The 15044-nt window shown below is 42.0% G+C and overlaps 1 protein-coding gene across 1 annotated transcript; it reads right to left on the minus strand.

The window, feature by feature from the left end:
- Window positions 1–4738: 4738 nt before the first annotated feature.
- On the minus strand, window positions 4739–14568 carry znf622 (zinc finger protein 622). Its single transcript, XM_033651541.2, has 7 exons — window positions 14432–14568; window positions 11808–12381; window positions 10506–10784; window positions 10110–10272; window positions 9879–9997; window positions 9231–9374; window positions 4739–5494 (listed from the first exon to the last, which is right to left on the minus strand). The coding sequence occupies exons 2-7, from the start codon at window positions 12373–12375 to the stop codon at window positions 5361–5363; spliced, it is 1407 nt and encodes a 468-aa protein (XP_033507432.1). The 5' UTR covers window positions 12376–12381; window positions 14432–14568; the 3' UTR covers window positions 4739–5360.
- Window positions 14569–15044: the final 476 nt, after the last annotated feature.

Below are 15044 nucleotides of genomic sequence, written 5' to 3' on the forward strand. Positions count from 1 at the left end.
ACTATAGCGAGTGTGACCATGGCAACAGTAACCATGGTGTGTGTGACCGTGGCAACAGTAACCATGGTGTGTGTGAACATAGCAACAGTTACTATGGTGTGCGCGTGTGTGTGTGTGACCATGGCAACAGTAACTATGGTGTGTGTGACCATAGCAACAGTAACTATGGTGTGCGTGTGTGTGTGTGTGTGACCATGGCAACAGTAACTATAGTGAGTGTGACCATGGCAACAGTAACCAGGTGTGTGTGTGTGTGACCGTGGCAACAGTAACCGTGGTGTGTGTGACCATAGCAACAGTAACTATGGTGTGCGTGTGTGTGTGTGATCATGGTAACAGTAACTATAGTGTGACCATGGCATCAGTAATTATGGTGCGTGTGACCATAGCTACAGTAACTATGGTGTGTGTGACCATGGCAACAGTTACTATGGTGTGTGTGTGTGTGTGTGTGTGCGTGCGTGTGTGTGTGTGTGTGTGTGTGACCAGAGCAACAGTAACTATGGTGTGTGTGACCATAGCAACAGTAACTATGTTGTGTGACCATGGCAACTGTAACCATGGTGTGTGTAACCGTGGCAACAGTAACCATGGTGTGTGTGACCATAGCAACAGTAATTAGGGTGTGCGTGTGTGTGTGTCACCATGGCAACAGTAACTATAGTGAGTGTGACCATGGCAACAGTAACCATGGTGTGTGACCATGGCAACAATAACTACGTTGTGTGTGTGACCATAGCAACAGTAACTATGGTGTGCATGTGTGTGTGTCACCATGGCAACAGTAACTATAGTGAGTGTGACCATGGCAACAGTAACCATGGTGTGTGTGACCATAGCAACAGTAACTATGGTGTGCGTGTGTGTGTGTGTGATCATAGCAACAGTAACTATGGTGTGCATGTGTGTGTGTCACCATGGCAACAGTAACTATAGTGAGTGTGACCGTGGCAGCAGCAACCATGGTGTGTGTGACCATAGCAACAGTAACTATGGTGTGCGTGTGTGTGTGTGTGATCATAGCAACAGTAACTATATTGAGTGTGACCATAGCAACAGTAACCATGGTGTGTGTAACCGTGGCAACAGTAACCTTGGTGTGTGTGTGTGTGTATATGTGTGACCATAGCAACAGTAACTATGGTGCGTGTGACCATAGCAACAGTAACTATGGTGCGTGTGACTATAGCAACAGTAACTATGGTGCGTGTGACCATAGCAACAGTAACCAGGTGGGTGCTCCTAGGTATGTCAGCAAGTTTGATCTGCTGAAGGGTTACTGGCAGGTACCCTTGTCCAGAAGAGCACAGGAAGTGGCATCTTTTATTACTCCATCTGGGCTGTACTCCTATAAAGTGATGCCATTTGGGTTGAGAAATGCACCAGCAACTTTTCAGCGATGAACCGTGTGGTGGCTGGGCTGGCTGGTTGTGCAGTTTACCTAGCCTGAATGTCAGACTGAAGCTCCCAGAACCTTCAGTCTGACATTGCCTCCACTGAAGGCGATTTACAAGGGGGAGGGAATTTGATTTTTTCCCTAACCAATCAGTAGAGATCAGAGTCAGAGCCAGAATCTGACGTCATTAGTATCCATGCCTCGGGGGTGCCGAAAACAAGTGAGCATCGCCCGTTTAAAATGACTCCGTCGTCGTGCACGCCCAGCTGCATCGCCGTTAAATCCAGTTTAGCAGCTTCCTTAATTTGGTCCTCCATTAACGCGAGTAGTGGCGAAATACCTCGATAGCATCGTTAATGTGGTCTGTAGGATCTGTAGCGGTCGCCATTGTTGCGATCCTCACCAGTTACCCACCGGCGTACAGCTTGACATCAGTGTGGCACTGATTGGCTAATCGCTAGACCCCCGGCGTTCATTGGTCCGTCCATCGTTTGGACGAGATAAATCGCAAATTCACTGCAGTATGCCAGACCAGAGATGCAAGCCTACTCAGTTGAGTGGGCGGGGTCTATGGTCTGGAACCAGGCTACAGTTTACCTAAATTATTTAGTCACCTACGGTGATAACTGGTTTTCTCACATGCAGCGGGTTCATGACAGTGTGTGTGTGTGACCACAGCAACAGTAACTATGATGTGTGTGACCATCGCAACAGTAACCATGTTGTGTGACCACGGCAACAGTAACTATGTTGTGTGTGACAATGGCAACAGCTACTATGGTGAGTGTGTGTGACCATAGCAACAGTAACTGTGGTGTGTGTGACCATAGCAACAGCAACAGTATGCTTTGGAGAAGTGTTCTTTTCTACAGTTGTACCTTATGGTGCGTTCCAGGCAGGCTTTTGAACTCGTAAGTCAAGACTTCAAGTCACGAGTTACGACTTTGTAGCGTTCCAGGAAAGTTACAGCAAACTGCCAGTTACTTCCTGTTTAACGTTGAACATGGCGAACCGTTTGTTTGTGCTTCCCCATTATTGCCATCGCCAAAGGTACCTGCTCCTTGCTCATTTGAGTGAAACGGAGGAGGATAGGGTCACAGATGCTATTATAGGCTATTTTTTACGTTATCTGTGTGTTTGGAAACGTATTTTGTATTGATTTATTCTTGCACTAGAAACCAGCTGTTAGAGCGGCTGCCAATAATGTGTTAACATTAGGGTTATTTTATGTCTATTTCTCACCATGTATCACCTGCATCAACACCGCATCCATAGGGCTGCCATTGTTGTTTAGAGGAGTAAGGTAATTGGTTTAGAAGGCTGTGTGATGTCAGAAACCGTAACTGGGAGTACATCAATCTGGTACGAGTCCACGGGTGGGAAGTTACGGGTTTGACTGCCGTTCCAGTGCACTTTCACGGGTTACAGGTTGTGAAAACACGAGTTACGGGTTGCCTGGAACGCACCATTACATTTTGTACATTTACCCAGATTGCTATGTTTTTTTCTCTCCTGCCCCCAGAGGTCTGATTTAAAAGATGTGCAGTCTATTGCTAAAACATGAAATAATCTTACATTCATAGAGACTGTGACAAATTTATCATAGAATAGCGCAATCACACCCACAGATTACAGTGTTGCATAACTAACTGAAGTTACAATATTGGTTTGGGCAACTCTCACCTCAGTTTTCCCTTTTCTCCTACTTTCTCTCCTGTACTTTCTCTACAAAATATTTTTATATTTTCAATAAATTACCAAAAACAGTTTCCTTTGTTTCGTCTCTGTTTACTGCAGTTTACTTTATACATCTGACACCTGCATTCTCAAACATAGTAAAAATCAAAATCACTGCAAGAATAGCCTAGGGAACGCTGAGGGAACATGCAAATTTGATTGGCTGGTACCGTCACGTGGGGTGCTGTGCCGGCTAGAAGCAGAGAAGCGCTGCAGGTCAATTTTGACAGCTGAGAACAGACATGGATGCCCAAATTTTTTAACCAGTTTGCATTCACTCACAAGGTAGAGAGAAGCAGAGGGAGGAGAAATAATTTTCCAGGACAACTCAAGCTTTTCCAGGACATTTTACTTTTTTCTCATTTTCCATACATTTTCCATGACTTGAAAATTGGTCAATTACTTTCCAGGTTTTCAAGGATGCGTGGGAACCCTGCATGAACATGTTACAGTCCTGGAGGATTATTAATGTGCACCTCCTCCTGTACTGCCTTAATATGCACATTCAGCACATCCAATGCATCAAAACATTGTTTACTAGTTGGAGCCGCGCCTCGTTTTCAAACTGTATGGTTTGACTAAAATGAACAATGACGGCAATATAGTCCACGATGACCAGCGCTAAAATCAACCTGCGTAGTTGTCCCTCCATTGTGACATTAGAAAGTGTCACATTTATCTTGCAAGTGTACTCTGATTCAGACCAAAGCAACAATTCTAGGTCTGAAAGCACCCTTAGATTGGCCTTTTATTGTGACCATCCCAAGGCACACCTGTTCAGTAATGATGCTCTTAAATCAGCATCTTATTATGCCACATCTGTCAGGTGGATGGATTACCCTGGAAAAGGAGAAGTGCTTACAAACATGGGCTTTAACAAAATTTGAGAGAAATCTACTGAGTGCATACAGAAGTCTTAGATCTTCAACTTAAACCTGTGAAAAATGATAGTAAAGACAAAAGTGTTGTTTAAATGTTTGTTCAGCATATAAAAAAGCACTTTTTTTTAATAGAAAAATTCATTCTAATTAAAGTGGACAGCCACACAAATTTACATCAGTGGCAAAGGACATCATTTGGATCACTCAGAGCAATTTGATGAACGACAGACACACTAACAGCATCCATTTTCCTGTCCTGCCAACACAGCTGGGGCACACAGCGAGGGCTTGTTTCACTGTTTATAAAACATTATTGTTCATCAGTGTGGATCCTCACATCGTTACCGTTAATCATTCTCGGTGTGGGCGGCCCTTTAGTCATGTTAACGAGTGTTCTGTACTGATTCCTGCCAATGTTTTAACAACCGAGCAAAATATGTAAGGGACACAGATTCTGAATCAGGTTCTTCCACCTGTAAACAGAGTAAAAAATAGTCATTAGTTAAGGAAGACTGTCACAGGGCGTCGGTAGCTTAGTGGTAGAGCAGGCGCCCCATGAACAAGGCTGTTGCCGCAGCGGCCTGGGTTCGAGTCCAGCCTGTGGCCCTTTGCTGCATGTCATCCCCTCTCTCTCTCCCCCTTTCACACTTGTCTGTCCTGTCCATTGAAGGCGGGTAATGCCCAGAAAGATATCTTTCAAAAAAAAAAGGAAGATTGTCACGTAGCCAATAAATATGAAACATTTATTCGGTTGGATGTGTTACAGGCACACTGAATTATACAGACGTAATCTGATAAATTAAAAATGTTATGTGACTGAAGAGTCCAAAATAGTAAAACCACCTCCTTGATAGTGATCAACTGCAGCTTTTACCCGATCCATGCAGTTTAAAATGAACTTAGAAATGTGATCATGCCTTTAATCTCCAACTAGTGGTTGTTGGGAGGACAGAGCCTCCACCTGGATTCATATCCCAAAGCGGTTTTCAAGCAGAGTCACAGGTGACCTGCAGTTTCCACGCAGAGATGCTGCATCACAAGGATGGCTAAAATTTGGAAAATGTAATCAAACTGCTCATCATGTGAGAATTCCAAGAAGTAAAGGTGGTGCAAATGTTCTCCCCATCAAGGTTTTTGCAGCAGTTTACAAACCACAAATCAACATGGCTGCATGACATGTTTGATTTTTCTTTCTGCCACTGTGCAAGGAGCCGCCACTCATTTGCAGCTGTACCTGCTTCAATAGTCCAAGTCCTGTTGGTGGGAAAATAGCAAAGATTTTAAATGTTAAAGTCCACCAGTCCGTGTCACATATCGCACCATGTCGGCTTGCCTCCAGTCCCGGCTTAGAACATCACTTGGGCTCTGAAGTGCTTCTGCTTGGTGGCGTTGTGGCTCATGCCCATCTTCAGCATCCATCTTGACTTCATCATCTGTACATACTGCATGTCTTTCTGTTTCTGATATAAGGAGCCGTTGCCTAAGAGAGAGACAGAGGGGAGGGGCATGTCCATACAGTGTGTCATTATAATGTTTAGGGGCAGTTTTCTTACACTTAGCAGCAGGAAGGATAACACACATTTATTAAAGGGAAGGTAAAAAAAAGCAAGATGTTGTCATTTGAGACAGAAACAAAAGAGCATAAACTTTATAGAAGATCCTTCACAATTTTATGCATTGCTTCTCTGCCATATGCTGTTTACGCTCTCTGTGTAGGAGTCTGTTATCTTTATGGTCATTAGGGATGTTACTACAACTGATGCTTTGGTGCCGAGTCAATGCCAAAATTCTGAAAACATGAAAGTGCTCTATTTTCTCCAGTACAGTAGGTACCAGGGAGGCAATTCTTCCGGACCTGACGGGGCAGCATACACGCCTACATGTGTTCTAGTCTGCCGTTAAAAGCCAATGTGAGAACAAGAACACGTACCGGCGGAAAAGAGCAACAACATGTGTCAGATGGCAACAAGTGCAGCTGCAGCAACAGCTCTGCCTCAACCACTGTCTCTCTCTTTTTTTTTTTTTTAAATATTTGCCATTTTTTCTGATTGCCAGTTGAAAAATGTTCAATTTTGGATAAAATGCTGCGTTTGTTACCATCACCCTTTACCCAGCCGTCCATGAGGAGAGGCAGGACAGATAACACACCAACCGTCACACCTTAAGCCCAGTTCGGACCAAAGATTTGGAACGAGATGAAACCGTCTTAAAACGTTGCAGAGAAAAGTTGCAGCAGTGTGAACTGGCCGGACTGAGCTCAACTCAAGCCAGCTGATGGTGTCACCTGCAACTCAGCTGGTCAAATCACTGCCAGCTGATTTTTGGAACATAAAGCTCGTCACCTGTTTCTACAGCCAAGTGGCTTGTAGTGAAGTCCACTGGTCAAGACAAATGACTGCAAAAGTCGCGTTTGCTTGCTCCGTCCTCGCCGAGCCCTCTGTTTCCATCTCACTATCCTCCATATTTTAAGAAGCTACAAATTATATTCAGCCACAAAATAAGTCTGAAAAGCTGCAAATCAGAACGGAAGTAGAGAGGGTTGTTGCAAAGAGATGATACACCATCTCTCCAGTTGCATTGGTGTGAACCAGTCGTTGCAGAATGGTGCATTGCAAGTAGCTGTCTGTTTCAACTCGTTTCGTCGCCCATCTTTGGTCCAAATTGGGCTTGGTGCTTGACTCCAATAACAATGGAGAAGGAATGTGTTAATATGCTGTCAGATATATACTGATGCGTTTCCTTGCTCACAAAAGCACATGAACCCACATAGACTAGTACTCTGCCTTCAAGGGGGATCATCAGGGAATAATGAAACTTAAATTTAATTCAAATGTTTTAATTAAGGAGTAAATGTTTAAATACATAAGATTTATTGTTTGTTTTAGTTTTTATTACTGTGGTATCAAACTGGGTATCAAGAATTGTGGTGTTTCACTGGTATTTTAAGATCATCTACTTAATTTCTGGCATTGTGACATGCAGAATGTGCAAAAATCATAAATATATAACTTATATTTGTTGTTTTTTTTTAAATTTCATTTTCTTCTTTTGTCTTCTCCTTTCCATTTTCTCTCTGTACTCCAATTTATGCAGTTGTGCTTAAACTGCTGTATAAATAAAGTTAGGACGACTAGGTAAGAAAAACAAACATTATAATCGCTGGTTTTATGACTGTAACGTTACATTGTACCTGAACAGAGCTCTACTTTCAACTGCAAGCCACTGCAGAAATGTGACATATATAAAACCTGTGAGAACTGTGTAAACTCATCAGATGTGAAGCACGGGTAGGTACCCGGTGACCTTGGCCTTACTCTATCTATAAGGCCACACAGGAAATAAATACAAGGGTGAAGGAGGAAGCCGGTGGAATGGATAAACAAAAAGGAAATAGCATTATCAATAAACTCAAACTGCCAAAAACATGCCATCTCCACAGTACAGGACTGAATAAACGATCACACTCACATCCTCAAAACACAGCAAAGAAAATAACATAACTGAAAAATTGAGCTCCCTGGGCAAAAAGCTGACAACGACTACGAGACTCAGGCTTCCCAGGAAGTGATAAGAGATTCCCCAAACTCTTTTAAGTAAACACAATAAATCAAAACTAGGATACCGTAAGGCAATACTGCAGGGTCGGAATTAGATGAACTGGGAAGACTCAGCTCTGCACCAAAAGTACTGAACTTAAGTTCCACATATAGAGATTTCTGCAGTTGTGTCTTTTGTAGAGATTAACAGCAGCTAAACACAGTGTTGTTGCAGTTTTCTAAGCCTTTTTGTGCCAAAGAAACCCAGGTAAGTACATTCTACATGACAGCTGCCTCGTATTTGTTTGTGGGGAAACACAATATTCATTCTTCTGTTTCATTGTCTAATGAAAGAACACAGTGAAGGCCATTAGTCGACTAGTTGCCACATGTTTACAATATTAATTTAATTATTAAATGATATATTTTGGGCGGGGCAACACAATGATTTGAGTTGAAGGTGTGAGAAAGAATAGTATCAGTAACATTGTTAACACTGTGCTACATTACAGAGAAATACAAAACCGTACTAATGAACCTTCATTAATATAGGCCTATACTTTATCTACAAGTGCACGTCACACACTGAGCGAGCCGCCTGTTAATGACGCTGTCAGCAAAGCAGTCATGATTGTGCTAAGTGGCTAATGGGCATGTAGCTACTTCCATGTTTCAGATGATACGTCATGTTTGTAGTCGACCAATGAAGATGAGTTTACATATCACCTTGGGTTCGTCCTTCACCTTCTCAAAATGATGCCACACTTTGGATTTCCTGTCCGACATGTTATTAACTAGCCTGTGGAATAACCGCAGGTACCAGCCCTGGAAATCAACCTGACTCCTGTCTGACTGCTGAGAGTGGTCTCTTCCTGTGTCTGACCTTTCAGATTAAATTCCCACATGGTCCAGTTATATAGGTTTTGATTTATTTTGACAAGGCACAGCTCCTAATAAAGTTTCACTTTTGTTTGTTTACTTTGAAACTAAGCAACCAATGAAATCTTACTGACTAATGACCTTTCTGATTGACTTACATTTGGTCAACTATTAGGGGGCAGCCCTCCTTAATAATCCATTATAATTGGTATTGTGTCATTAAAACAAATTACACAAAAATAATTTTTTTCACCAGATTTTACCAAATAAAAACGCAAAACATGAATCCAAAAGGTTTTTAAATGACGACACACAAACAAAACATTTCTTAACACTCTAAGTTAATTAAACTATGTGCATGATTTAATTTTTGAGATATGCACACTTCTATGAGCAGAGTGCAAAGGCAGTTTGACAGATTCATTATTTCCTGTTTTGGCACCATCATGTTTTTGTGTGGTTTTGCACCACACGTAATGAAGCACAATACGTTACTACAAGCTCACAATGTGATGACTTGGAAGACAGAAGCCTTAAAGAATGAATGTTTGCACTGTTATGTTTTTCTTTTGTTTTGAAAGGGTCAATTTGAGCATGAAACTACATCTTGGTGTGGTAATAATATTTTCGCTTGTATTTGTAATATGCATGTAAAGTGGAAACTTCTAAACAAGTGAGTAAAATACCAAACTACTTGCACAAAGTTACTCTCACCTGTTTCTCTCTTTAAACTGTTAAATATTAACCAGATGACACCAGAGAAACTGCTGTCATTACTTTGTGGTCCTGGTTGAATCTTACCTCCATCTCCTCCCCAGCCCAGAGCTTTGTACTGCCGGAGGACTCTGCCAACAGCGTTCTTATTGTGGCTCAGTACCACCGCCCTCTGAGCTCCGAACCGCTGTTTATAGTATCTCATGAGCGAGCGGTGGCCGATCTTAGCACCTGAAGAGACACACAGCGAGGACGTGCATTCTGTTACAGTATGAACAAACTGACCGTTAACAATGAAGCCACACTATATTTACACCACGTGAACAAGTCAGCAGTCAACTCCTTTCATTTCAGCACCTGCTCAGATGTGGCGCTCATGTCCCAACCCAGCCCAGCGATATAATCTAAAGAGTCAGTGGAAACCTTTTGTAGCGATCACATCCATCCGAATCAAATGGATGACTTCAAGCAGATGATTATTATAACCGTAGTCTATCTCAGAGTATATTTATTACATGAATATAAAAATTAAAAAAAATATAATACAGCTGTTTCAAACACTTTTTAAATTACTGCATTAGTGAATTAGGTTACTGTACTGTGTGTTCGGGGTGTAACGATCCATCGATCTGGATTGATGTATCGATTTAATGATCAATGATCTAATATCATCGATGCAAAGTGAAAACATCGATCCATATCGTTTGCCAATTTTAAAAACTCATTTCCAGTCACCTGAAGGAAGAGTCAGCTCCAGCGTTTCGTCGTCGTACTCCAGGTTCTTGTCATCCGGCAGCTCTTCTTCTTCTTCCATTTCAGCATCCTCTCCCTCCTTCCTGTCTGGGTAGCTGCTCCTGTTGACAAAATAAAGCATGAATCAGAATGACATTGTATAACTAAATGAGGTTTAATAGATCACATATTATAGGCATAAACAGAGTAATCAGCTACACGTCACTTTATTACCTGAAGTCGTAGAAGTCTGCAAACTCCAGGGCAGTGTCGCCGTCTGTGAAGAGCTTACAGTGGCTTTTGTCTGTCATGTGACTCTGTACTGCTTCTGTCGAGTAGAACGAACGGCCCTTCTCGTTACACCATAAACACACGTTTCCAGCACCGACCTTCTCTCCTGTAACACAAGAAAACAACTATGTAAGCTTTGGGTGGAAAATAAAACAGTATTCATTCATCTAACAGGAGTATTAAGAAGTATCTTTATACACACTCAGGATCAACAAAAAATCTTTTTAATATCAGGACTAGGGTCGGGTACCAAAGGTAGAACTGGTCGGATTTAAGTGACGTAACAGCACTCATCCAGACTTCGCATGGAGTTTCCTTACATTTACGCCACAAACTCACCGAGGTAGCGGATGAGGCCCTTCAGGTCGACGAGGAACTCCACATCGGGGATGAAGAAGCTGTGGGCTTTGGTCATGTGGGCGACATTCTTCATGAGCGACTTGGAGTGATGGGAGCAGAACAGGCAGTTGGTGACAGGGATGGAGCCGGGCAGAGCGGCGGGCTGGGGGTCAGACGCACCCACCGAGTCCCCTTCCTCTTGATCCATCGTCTCCTCTTCCTCTTCATCCTCCATCTCATCGTCATCATCTTCATCCTCGTCAATGTCCTCCCACTCTTCTGGAAGATTGTTATTGGAACATGGTGTCATTTTTTTTTAAACACAAAAAACTAATAAAGATCTTCAACATCTACAACTGATGGGAGCTCATTTACTGCAATTAGTCTCTTAGTGTGAATACTTTAAAAAAACGCAGTAACTGATAGTCTTGTTACACTGAAAGGTCATTGCTATTACTCAGAGAAATAACATATAACACAGAGAGAATTGCAGGAAAAAAACTAAGATTACAGCTGGGCAATAATTCAAATCATATACCATCTTTTACTATCAGATTTTTACAAAATTATCTATACACAAATTAACAATTCCAAACCAAACTACTTGAACTGTGGCAACAAGATGCACAGTGTGCTGCGTTGTTGGTAGTTGGTTGATTTGCCTTTTAGTGCACTGTTTGGACGTAATACGAGAATGTGTGAACAGGAAGCGGGCGCCACACTGATTCCTGTATTGTAAAATCGAAGGCTGGAAAAACTGAGATCAACCAGTAAAACTAAGTAGCACTGATCAAATATAAACAAAGACTCTTAACGTGTTGCCTATTTCTCTAATGAATATTATCTAAAACATATATTAGCTTACTGTTTACCTTTAATTCGAGGGTTTCTTTGTTACCAGCTAGCTGCCATATTGTTTCATGTGTAAACATTTCGAAACTCATTTTTTCCACCCACCAGTGGGAGTATTTATTGGTGTTGTGCAGCACAGTGCATTCTGGTAGTTGTAGGTTTTCTACCTCTTGATAAAAAAGCAAATGCCGGAGTCCTTTCCCTCTGTTTTCTCTGGTCATATTGCACCAATTTCAAGTAGTACTTGTGCCTGCTTTTATAAAAAGACCATCTTTCCAGCAGTGAAATATTCTTCAACGCGATGTCATTCATATCATCCAGCCCTACTAGTTCTCTGACTTACACGCTGCATCTAAAAACTGTAGACACTGTGATTTAAAAAACAAGCAGACTCTGCTTTGAAAAGTAGATTCAGTGATGTCTATGATGGCTTTTATTTCTCCTCTTTACCTTCCACAGCTGTGGCTCCGTCTTCTTTCTCTCGCCTCTTAGCTTGTTCCTCCAACCAAATCATCCTGGGAGGTTTCTCCAGCTTCTCCGCCCTCTGCCTTTTTGCTTCTTGTGATGTCCCTTGCTTGGCCGGGCTCGGCCTCTGCTGCTCTTTCAGGGCCTGCTGCAGGGCCTCGTTCCTGGCGTCGTGATCCACCTTCTCATCGCCGAGACCTTTCTCCAGGTTCTTCTCGTTCATCTTTTCCACTTTCCTCTGTGCAGCGAGCAGAGCCTGCTTCTCGGCCTGCTGGTGTTTGTGGGACTGCAGGTGGTTCTGGTAGGCGTTGACGGTGGAGAACTTCTTGTTGCAGATGGCACAGCCCTCGCCGGTCGTCGTGTCGTTCAGCTGCTGTTCAGCGGCTGCCCGCTGGGCAAGGACTCGCTCCTGGAAGTTTTCAGCGGTGACTGGTGGCATGTCGGCCACCTTGCGCTTCAGGTTGTAGCGGTGCCAGTCGGTTTTGTAGTGTGCTCGCTGCACCTCGCCATCTGCGAAAGCCACTCGGCAGCTGATACAGGTGTAGGAGGCCATCACAACCTGAAGGTAAGACAGGAATGTCAAAATAAGATTAGTTATATTTATATGTTATTACAAACTTGACTCAGAGGCCTTTACAACAAAGGACGCCCTCCGTAATTAGTCAAGTCAAACTTTATTAGTCAAGTCAAACTTTATTTGTAGAGCACATTTAAAAACAACCGCTGTTGACCAAAGTTCTGAACAGGTATAACAAACAAAAGCGCTGTCAGTGTTGAGGCATTATTCACAATGTGACTAAGGTCTAAACAAAACGCTTTTAAACCACTATTTTGTCCCTTTGATCCATCCTTACTTGTAGTCAAGCCACCGCAGCAGTTTCCTGCTTCTTGCTGCTACAGTGACGGAAAACAAGGACACCACTGAGCTTTCAAATGGCTTCATTCTCTGTTACACCAGGGGTGTGCCACATCATCTCGCTCACGTTAATACTGGTATAATTTTTGATGTCATGTAAAATTCATATTGTGATAATCATGACATTTAGACTTCTTGTTGTTGACAACAACAAGCATGGCTGAAAGCAAAATTATTACCAAGTCTGCGGTGGTTCCAAAAAGCGGAGCAGCTTCAGTAGTGTGGAATAAACTGTGGCGTCCTGAATGTTTTATGAACAGCCCTGGACTTCTCAGACTCTTTTAGTGACTTATCGCTCAGAGGGAACTCATTCAGCGGCTCCTCTGGCAGCAGCACAGCATCACTCCCTCCCCTCTCTTGCTGTGCTCACACGGGAGTCAGTGTAGTTTTGTCATAAACCTTTGGTAATGTAAACCTATGTGGCGCTTGCAGCTCGACAAAAACTCCATATATGTGAATGTGTGATAGTTGTGGTATCATAACAGCCTGTCACAGGTTACAGTGTGATGATTAGAGGAGAAATGGCAGAGCATAAAGGTCCAGGTGGAAAAAAACAATCAATTATGATTTTGCTAAAAGAAGGAAATCACATGTTGATTTATATATGTAGATCCCAGGGTACAATTTTGTATTTGGGATTAATTAATATAAACCTCACTGAGTTACTGTTGTTGTTCACAAACTAAGATATGAGACATAATTTTAATTTCATATTTAGTGAATATTTGAAGCAAACTGTAAAACTATATCACTTTGTTGCGATTCTATGGACTTAAATCTATAACTGTTTTTTGTTGTTTTTTTTTAACTAATTTGTCATATCGTCAAGAATACCGTTATTGCAAAAATACCCTGATATATCGGGATATTATTTTAGGGCCTATCGCCCACCCCTAGTTATTGGTCAAATGAGTTGTTACATATCGGCATATCAGATATCGGCAAAGCATTCAATATCATGCATTCCTAACTTTCAACTTTGCATTTTCTGCCAGTCACTCAGGGAGGCTCATGGGAAAATATTTGAAGCTTCGGGAAGGATGGAAATATTAAAATTAAAATAAATAAATAAAAGGAAGAAGAGCCACCCCTTTCTGATTAATAATGAACAGTCCCTAAGAGGTTTCACCTGTGACTGGATTTCCTGTAGCTTTAGGTATGGCCAGGTGTGACGTTAATGTTACCTAACAAACTGGACGCTGAGTTTGACGCTATGTAAAAAATAAAGCTGGATAATTTCAGGACTTTTGTGTGAGTCTGAAACACGTGTGCTACACCCAACGGACATATTATTCGTTAGCTGTGATGTCACTGAATCTGATGACTGATTGAATTTATTATTACAGTGAAAATTAGTATAAACTCTGGTTAAAGTCTGGTTGGTCTGTTAGCTGAAGTTAGCCTACCTAGCTACACGGGAGCTAACTATCGGGTTATGTCAATTGCTAATAAAGCAGATTAAAAGTGATACCTTACATCTCCAAGCACAGTTTAGTTAAAGTGAAATTAATTAAACGTAAACTGTTAAACGGTGGTGCTGCGTCAGTCTGAAATAAACGATGCTAACATCGGCTAGCTGCTAGCATTTTAGTGTAAACATCTCCGATAACAGCTCAAAGCTCGGACATTCATGGCGCTAATAACAACGACAGAAGAGAGTTAAACAGGCGACACCCGTCCAACGTTTACTTACTTATTCAGTGAACCGTCTCCTCCGAAAAAAGGGTGTTTCAAGCGGTTGTCTGATGCGTGAGCTCCGGTTTTACTCCACCGTAACAGCACCACACGAGGGAAACTTTAATGTGAACTTTGAACTTCTTCTTCTTCGCCTTTGTTTTTAGTCGTTTTAGGCGCACTACCGCCCCTATTGGTTCGGCGTATGGCTACCACAATTTGTAACTTTAAAGGTACCATTTTATGATGATTTTAAGGTTCATTCTTGTGTTTTGGGTTCTTACCAGAACATTTTAACATGCTTTGATGTTCAAAAAACAAATTAATGTTCTCATACTGTCTGCCTGAATATACCAGTATTCACCTTTTAGCTTAGACGCACTGTTTTCGCACCTGTCTCCTTAAAGCCCCCCTTCAGTCAGTTATGCTCCCCATGGTTAATAGGGGCGGGCAGATCGATACCAAAATATCGATTTTCACGATACTACATTTTTACTTTGAAGGTCGATCCCAGTGTTTATAGGATTGATCCCAAAACAAGCATTAGTTTCTCTCTTTTAAAGTTTTGTATTTGTATTTCAAGGGTTAAAACTTTATGTAGAAGTTACATTCTGTTGTCGTAAACTCATCTA

This window comes from Epinephelus lanceolatus, chromosome 12 (genome assembly GCF_041903045.1).
Source record: "Epinephelus lanceolatus isolate andai-2023 chromosome 12, ASM4190304v1, whole genome shotgun sequence".
Classification (NCBI taxonomy): domain Eukaryota; kingdom Metazoa; phylum Chordata; class Actinopteri; order Perciformes; family Serranidae; genus Epinephelus; species Epinephelus lanceolatus.